The 8630-nt window shown below is 46.6% G+C and overlaps 1 protein-coding gene and 1 long non-coding RNA gene across 2 annotated transcripts; both read right to left on the bottom strand.

Annotated features, from left to right (window-relative positions):
* Positions 1-430: 430 nt before the first annotated feature.
* LOC139181245 (uncharacterized) lies at positions 431-3278 on the bottom strand. Its single transcript, XR_011565270.1, has 3 exons — positions 2302-3278; positions 1643-1762; positions 431-1156 (listed from the first exon to the last, which is right to left on the bottom strand). It is a non-coding gene; the product is annotated as an uncharacterized lncRNA (long non-coding RNA).
* Positions 3279-3352: 74 nt separating this feature from the next.
* Positions 3353-8353, bottom strand: LOC139181244 (nuclear RNA export factor 3-like). Its single transcript, XM_070784147.1, has 12 exons — positions 7196-8353; positions 6822-6975; positions 6122-6205; positions 5914-6018; positions 5721-5801; positions 5317-5415; positions 5098-5205; positions 4842-4951; positions 4237-4273; positions 3822-3890; positions 3684-3739; positions 3353-3544 (listed from the first exon to the last, which is right to left on the bottom strand). Exons 1-12 carry the CDS (start codon positions 7369-7371, stop codon positions 3433-3435), a joined length of 1191 nt encoding a protein of 396 aa, XP_070640248.1. The 5' UTR covers positions 7372-8353; the 3' UTR covers positions 3353-3432.
* Between the last annotated feature and the right edge of the window lie 277 nt (positions 8354-8630).

Below are 8630 nucleotides of genomic sequence, written 5' to 3'. Positions count from 1 at the left end.
TATGACTCTTTGTTCTGATAAAGGTTAGTTAACCAGAAAATTTATTTTTTCTAAGAGTAATTATTTTAAAGTTTGGCGCCATCCTCCGAAAGTGTAGATAAAGTTGCATTCCTATAGGGCAAAGGTGCAGTGGGCTTACAACAAGGAAAGAATTTATTACCTTAAGGGTCTAAAGTTGTTAACACCAAGGCCACTACTTTTTTTTTTCTATATACCAACTGTATTAATTAATATACTCCCAAGGACACAATACAGGGGATGTGGAAACTTGGCAGCAAGCATTGGCTCAACAATGAAATCCTCCACCAGATCTATTCTAATAATTTCTAACTCCCCAAGAGGCTCTATACTATTTGAATATCTTAGGCTTCCCATGCCTCTCGCGGTTGGGAGGCTGCAAACAATCATATGCGTAGCTATAGGAGTCCAGATAAACCTGTCAGGGAAGTTAGAGAGCCATCTGAGGGGTTTGGATTGAAACACTCCTCTTATGCCCAGGAGGCTAATTAACTGGAGCTTTAAGTTGATTTCCTTCAGAGAAAGGTGGTCGGGGATAGCCCCCCATTAATGTCAGAGGAGTTGGTGAAAGTCGTAAAATAGTAAAACAGACAGATTCTGGTTTTGGGGTAGATGCTCAAGCAGATCCAGGGGGCCCCTCAAGTCCTGACTCGCCTTTGCATATCAGGCCTCTCCGCATGACCTTTGTCATGGGTGGGAACTCCCGTGCTGGCTCCCGGTGTGGACCTGTCTCCCATTCAACACTGCAGGAGGTATCAGATCATGCAACATCCAGCCATGTCACACCAGAATTTCCAATATCTGCTGCCTCCATGCGGGACAAAAAACTAAAACGTACTACCATTTTACTGAAATACAACGCTCCATTCTTTCATGCAGTAATAACTCAATATTTATTTGGCTCACGATTTGTACTATTCCATTTGAGATATAACTTAACTCAGCAATAGAAATAAGAGGTTATGAAGGAAAATAAGTGTATGGGCAAATTTAAGGGTAAAAAATGAGATGGGATGGCTCCTTCACATTAACTTTTAATCTTGCTCAAGTTTCAGGTCCCGATTCAGCCACAAGCCTCTCTTTGTCTTCGTATCATCTGTGGTTTCCTTTTCTCTCTTTCATGATGAGATGTCATTTTCTGTAGATAAATATACATACATATATATATGCACAAATACGTATATACCTACATAAGCAAACTTTCAGGAAGATACAATGATGATAAAAAACAAAAGGGTTATCTTAGGGTGTTATGTTGCGGAATAATTATTTTTCTATTTCACATATACTGTGTATTATACACTTAAATGAACCTCATGCAGAGTGTATCATGAAAAAATAACATCTGAACACCCAATTGTCCATTAACACAGGGAGAAGTTTCATTAAACTCATAAAAATGATTAAAGCCTGCTCAAAACAACTAGTAGCTTCCTATGTACTAAAAATGAAATGTTCAGGGTAAAAATAACTGAAATAAACAAGGAAACAATTTAGCTTCAAGTTCCCATTAATTACTCCTACACTCATCCCAGCTCCCTCCTATGTCCACGCAAACCCAGCAGTCACTTCTGAGACCATTGAAGGTGATTTCAAACTGGATGGAGAAAGCCCGCAGTGTTACCTGCTACTCAGGGGAGAGGATGACCATGAAGGTGGCTGACACAAGGATGGAGAATGCAGACGCTGAGCTTCACTGGGGCTGGCTTCCCTTATAAACAGCTCATCATTCACTATACAAAAACTGGAGGAAAAATGCACATGTGGACAATTTATGGATGGACCAACTGCACCCCAACCCTGACTTCTCCCACTAACACTTAGCAACTGGATCCCTTCTATACCCTTCTGTGTTTGTCCCCAGGCTCCTTGACTGTTTCCTCTGCCTCTCGCACAGAGCTCACCTTCAGAGCGATTGTCTACCAGCTTCACTCAATGGATGGTCTGTTCCCCAACCCAGGGACAACTTCACATTTACCTTGAACAGTAACTCAGTACGTTACAGTACAGCGGTGTACAGTCTGATCCCCATTTTCAGAAGATAGAGTCACAGACAGATCATGAGACTTGACCAAGATCACACAGAGAGTGAGCACTGGGTCAAGGAGAGAACCCATGTGTCAAGGAGAGAGCCCATGCTCTTCCTAACCACTAGGCTAGACTGGTCCTTGGATCTCCCTGCTGGCTTTCCACAATACTGAGTCAGCCTAAGATCTGCATCCACATGCCCAGGGCCCTGAGCCCAGGCTGGATGGGCCATCCCACCCACAACATGGCTCTCACCTGGAAGAGCTGGTGGGAGTAGTGGTGAAGGTCCGGGTGAAGGCACAGACACAGCCCTGAGAAATGCCTTCCACTTCAACAACAAACAATAAGCAAGAGTACCCCCTAAGAACCCCACGTGTTTACAGGCTCCCACGTCATTCCCCAGTCAGGGTCTGACTTGACACTCATGCTGAGGGGATAGCTGTTCACATGGGGAGTTGCATGTCAGGAATGGGGAGGGCAACTGTAGGAGATGTCTGCTCCCAGTGACATGTCCCCATGACAACCACTTCACAAGTTCATGGGATGCATTTTTCTCAGGTGCTGAAGAGATGGATATTATGAGGAAACTGTGAGGTTACGTAGTAGCCCAGGTTCTCAGTGTAAGGATCTGGTATGGGAGCCACCAAACTCCACAGCCTGTGTCCCTAGTGCCCAGGGTGGGCAGGGCAGACATGGACGCAGTTCAGACCTGGGTTGTCTGTGGGAAGACTGAGGGCTGGGGAGGGGAGGGCAGGGGAGGGAATCTGGAAGGAAGAGTTCTGGTGGGAGGGAGCCTGACCAAGTGAGAGAGCAGTGCGGCATCTGGGGGGAGCAGGCTACACACACTCACCTTCCTTGAACACCCCACTGACAGAGAAGCAGAACATTGTTTCCTGATAAGGAAGAGACCAGGTACTCAGTCACCCCTCATCCTCTTTCCCACCTGCGCCTTTCTGCCCCTCACCACCAAGCGAGGAGCAGGTGCTCACCGTGTGGAAACACATGTCCACCTCAAAGGAGCTGAAGTCATGCTGAGTTTTGGGTAATGCACAGAGGGCATGCACAATGTCATGTTTTGTGTGTTTCATCATCTGGACACGCGGGTCTGTGGGGGAGGGGAAGAAAGCAAAGGTCATGTCTGCCATGCCACGGACCCTATGACTGGCCCCCTTACCACCCTTTCCGGCCCATTCTTCCCACCACACACTCACTGGGGTCCTTGAGTGTCTTCATATTCCTGTTGTCCAAGAAGTACGCACACATGCTGCTTCTAGGAGACACAGAGGTACAGTGGGTGGTGGTCTGGCCAGCATAGGTGTCAGCAGGAGCTGGCCTGCATCTGCTGGGGAACCACATGGCCTGGGGGAGGAGTCTACACTGTGATACTCACAAGCCTGAGTCCCTGGAGTGGAATGGAATGGTCAGGAAGAAGCAGGCCTCGTCATGATAAAAGCCCAGCAGTCCCTGGCGATCTCCATAGTCATGGATCAAATAATAGCTGAGGGAAGAAGTGAGGTGAGTCTCTCTCTGTGGTCTGAAGCTCAAAGAAGACTTGAAAACTCCCATGTGCAGACCTGAGCTTGGGTGGCCTCCCCTGTCCCAGCCCTCCCCTTGTTCAGATTCCCAGCGGTACTTACTGCTGCAGGAATTGCAGGATTTGACTGTTCACCTGATCAGATCCAGAGAAACTTCCCTGGAATTAAAACAGTCCTCAGGACAAGGGCTAACACACCCTCTTGTACCACCTGGAACCCTGCTGGATCCTCTGTGCTCACCTTGTACATTGGTAAGCACTTGGGGGCTTCCACAGCACATTTAGAACCTGAGAGTGTCTCCTGGCCATCCTAGGGGAGGGAAGAGGAAGTCAGTAGTGCAGTCCAGGATGTGGTGCTGGATGGTCAGGGAAAAGGATGGGCCCAGGATGGGCTGGGGGTAGGGAAGAAAGTATCCCTGGAAATGCTGGAGGCAGGACTACATGTTCTGTCATCACCATGGGTCCCCGAAGCCTGTGGAGAACATGGCTGAAGATCCAGAGCCTTTTCAGGTGCCCACAGAGAATGGTACATCCCCCTCCCCCAGGACATTTAAGGGCCAGGCTAATAAACGGAACTTGGACAGGTCCTAACGGGTTTCCGAGTAGTTTGAGGGAACAGCGCTAGTCAGAGGCGTCTGATCAAGGAATGCACTTACCAAGCTTAGTAACCTGGGGAACAACTCCAGGAGGGTGCTGCCAAAATCAAGACAAAAGAAAAATGTCAGTGAAACTATGGATGTGACCCTCCTCATAGGAGCAAGTCACTTACAGTAATCACAGCACCCTCACACCCCTGTATTCTAGCATTCAATGGCCCTGGTCACCACTCTATGGATGGACCAAGAGGGAGACTGTCCCCTCCACCCCTTCCTTGAACCTCCTCCTCCATTTCCTTTCCTCTGCGTAGCTCCCAGCCAGACTGTTCTGACTCCCTTCTGCAGTGCCACAGGGACCAGCACTTCAAATCCAGTCTGCAGGCCTTACTCCCCTCCATCCCTTCCTTCCTTCCTCCAGGGCCCAGTGAAGGCTGTAGAGAAAAGAAGATATGGGAGGATGGGAGCCCGGGGCTTTGCTACCTCACTTGGGAGTCCAGCATGCTGTCAAGTCAGGACACACCTCAGGGATGACCAGGTGCTATGGCAGGGAGGTGATTGAGGTGGGACTCAGGAGGTAGGGAGGGGAATAAAGACAGAAAGGGAGTGGAGGGAGGAGGGGAGAGATGAGAGAGACATAGGGGTGTAGAGACAAGGCAGAGGAAGACCTCATGTTGGTTGACTTATCACGGAAGGTGGTGCACACAGCGCTTCTGTCTGCACACATCCCTTCTGGTTCCAGCTGATGACCCTTGTCCATCTCTCCTGCAATCTTCACCTAGAATTATAGGGAACACCCACATGGACCAAATGGCTCTGCACCCACACCCTTCCTTTCCCTACAAATCCACTTTCCTTTGTCTGTCACCACCCATAAGGCCTCCCGCATTCCTTTCAAAGGAGGATCTGGGTGCCCCACCTCACCTCAGTGTTGGAGAGATTCAAGTTCTCCATGGTGGAAGAAATCTCCATAATGGTGGACAGGCCATGCACTAAGTAGGGTTTCTTGTTGCTCAAGTACAAAGATGAAAGCTATGAGGAAAGAGAGTGAGGACCCCAAAGAGAATACCTGAGACATCTGCCTCTTCTACACAATGTTCCCCTCCCTCACCATTGGACCCAACATTGGGCCTAGGTCCTCACCATGGGCCTGATCCCTGGATAGACGTGCAGGGAAGCAGCCATGCTATTTCTACGGTTCCATGTCATTCCAATACCACGTGTTATCAAGTCTCCAGGAAACTATAAGGAGGGAAACACAGGCTGAGAGGGTCCCAACTGGAACACCTCCAGCACCAAGCCCTCCCTCTGAGTGCTGTACTCAGACAGACCCTCTACCCTCACCTGCCCTGCAGTCACTACTGTAGCCATACCAGGGCCAAAGTGGAGTCTCTGGATGTCAAGAGCTTGCTGGCAGGCATCGTATGGTTTGTTCATGGTGAGCTGCAGAGTTAGGGATGGGGTCCAGCGAGCCTGAGTCTGAGGGTGAGTTGGGGGAAGAGGTGGGTCTGGCTATGAGGGCACAGCTTGTGTTGAGTCTGCATTACCTTTATCTGCTCCAACTTTTCAGATGTCAGTGTCTTCTGCACAGATTCGGGTGCATCACAGGGCTCAACAAAGATAGATATCTGTAGAGAACACAAGAAGGGCTGGGTAAGCTCCAGGAAATCTGTGCATGGGATCAAGCAAGACCATGCCGCTCTCCTGCCCTCTTGCCCTTAGTCAGCCCTTGACACACACCTTTTCATTATCCTCATTGCAAATCTTGCCGCTGACATTCTTCAATGCACAGGCAACGTTTGCATTCTCTACAAAGAACTGGGCCTGCATTTTCTCATAGTGAAACTGTAGGGAGAGTGACAGGAGAAGCAGAACATGAGACCGGTGCCATTTCTCTGGGCCCGCAATCTACCCCAGTTTGTCGCATCATCTCCATGTCCTGTCTTACTTCGACTGCAGTAAAGGGGACACTGCACTTCTTCTGAATCAAATTCATCAGCCACTTCTCATCATATTTTGTACCAAAGGGAATCTAGGAATCAGAGAACAAATGCGAAAGACAATGGATACAATGGTATCCAAGATTAAGGTAAGACCCAACTGTGTCTTGCTTTAGGGCCATTTTTCAGGTTTTAAATAATTTCTTAAGATAAAACAATATCTGTTATCACTAACTTTGGTATGAGACAAGGATTTTCTATATACACTTTCTCTGCATTCAGATACTCTTCCTGAAAAAAAAAATTGACTTAATATGTTTCACATGTACTTCCTTTTATAAAGTTCCAGGAGATCCACATGAGGTACACCTGGCCTGACACTCTGACATGGACCCCAGAGACTCAACCTCCTCCCACACCCAGCTCAAGCCAAACTGCGTCATCTGGTATGAAATGCTCCATCCCCATGGCAGTAGGCTTCCTCCTTTGCTTTCAGTCAACCTCTCCCATGCTCCTCCTTGCAGTCAGTCTTTTTCCTTCTACCGCTTCTCTGCACCTGCCCTTAGATGACCTAAGAAGATACCTGCTAGTAATATCAAGACAGATTACCAACACCACTACCCCAGAAAAGTTCCCAGCATCTCTACACAAATCCAACACGATTCTGTCATCTTCTACATATTAGGTTCATTTAGCCAGGATACTCACAATAATCTTGAACCAGCTTCCCAAAGTCTCATCCTGTCTATTTGTTTTCATTGTTCTCTCCGGAGGCTTTTGGTCTGTCTCCATGTTAACATGCATTTGGTCTTTTCTCTGAAAACTACTTCTCCAGTGATGGGATGGAATGGCATAGGGAGCACTGTGGGGAAGTGGAAAGAAAAAAGTGGTCCATATAGGCTTGGAAGGTCTTCTCTACATTCTCCCAAATGATACCAGAGTTATAATAAAGACTGCTCAGTCATTAACCTGATCCAATCACTTTTTACTCTGGCAAGTTGGAGAGAAGAATGACATATTTAACTGCAAGGTTTTGTTGTTCATTGGTTGGTACATGTCAGCCATGGTGACTGGTCACTTACTATCTTCCTTGGATGTCCATACGAGCATCACTTTCTTTTGAATCTCTGTCTTGCTGTTGCTGGGAAGTGACCGGTTCAGACCAACAGGCATATTGCCTTCGGTAAATACCCGAGCTTCGTGCTCTTCTTTGTAAAGAGTTCACTTTATCAGTGTGCTCTAAAATTGACAACAACATATCAGTGGTCCCAGTATCAGAAGTAGTCCTGAGTAAATATCATGACTAATGAAGAAACATCATTCTTTATAATCTAAACATACATGCATCATAGAGCTAAAACATGGCTGAGAGACCTCACCATGACTCCACTTTTCATGAAATGAGAGGTCGGGAGCAGTCACAGACAAGAAACCAGGGAAAGGGTCTGGATGTAGAGTGCAGTCTGTGATGTTAGGCTGTGTTCTACTTGGTTCAGGTTAGGTGACCTGGGACAAGTGGCTTTTTATCCCCAAGTCTCACTTCTCTGCTCTGCTCTATGAGTACAATAAACCCTACCCTGAAATCTACCCTGATGTGACAGTTCAAGGGTCAAAGGTGATCTGCCTCCCTGAAGGAAGAATTAGAGAAATGAAAGGTAAGTCTTATGAAAAGATCCAAGATGGAACCTGGAGAGATATAATATGGAGAATACCCTCCCCCAAAAAAGAGAATTAAAGGTGATACAATGAGTATACCTAATACATGGTTAATGTGAGCCCCATAGAGAAGGAAAGTGAACAGGGGAGAAGTGGTGTTTGAAGAGAACTTGGCTGAGAAGTTTCCAAATGTACCAAGATATCAACTTAGGATAACAATATTAATAGGAGGACTTCCTTTGTGGTTCAGTGATTAAGAATCCACCTGCCAATGCAGGGGACACCAGGGTCCCTGGTCTGCGAAGATTCCACATGCCTCAGGACAACTTAGGCCCTGTGCCACAGAAACGGAACCTGTGTTTTAGAGCCTATGAGCCAAAACTACTGAAGCACATGTGCCCTAGAACCCGTGCTCTGCAACAAGAGTGCAACAAGAGAAGCCGTGGTAATGAGAATCCTGTGCATTGCAACTAGATAGTAGTCCCTGCTCATTCCAACTAGAGAAATCCCTCACCCAGCAACAAGTCCCAGCACAGCCAAAAATAAATAAATCAATTTTTAAAAGACCAACATTAATAGGACAAAAAATATGGTTTAAGGAAAAACATCCTTAAAAGAAAAGACATGCATTTCAACATCATTAACAAAAACTCAGAAAATTTGTGACCTAAAGATCCAAACTAAAGAAATATTATAGGCTCTTCTTTGGGCAGAAGAAATATCACCCTAGGTGGAGCCACACAGATACAGGAAAGACGAATGACATTTGTGAATATGGAGGAAAATTTAAATGAGTATTGACTATATAACACAATGATAATAATTACCTTCGGGGATTTATATATATATAGAGTATGAAAA

The sequence above is a fragment of the Bos indicus genome, chromosome X (assembly GCF_029378745.1).
Source record: "Bos indicus isolate NIAB-ARS_2022 breed Sahiwal x Tharparkar chromosome X, NIAB-ARS_B.indTharparkar_mat_pri_1.0, whole genome shotgun sequence".
In the NCBI taxonomy this organism is placed as follows: Eukaryota; Metazoa; Chordata; class Mammalia; order Artiodactyla; family Bovidae; genus Bos; species Bos indicus.
Note: the sequence above shows the minus strand (reverse complement) of the source record. Positions and strands in the feature narration are given on the sequence as shown.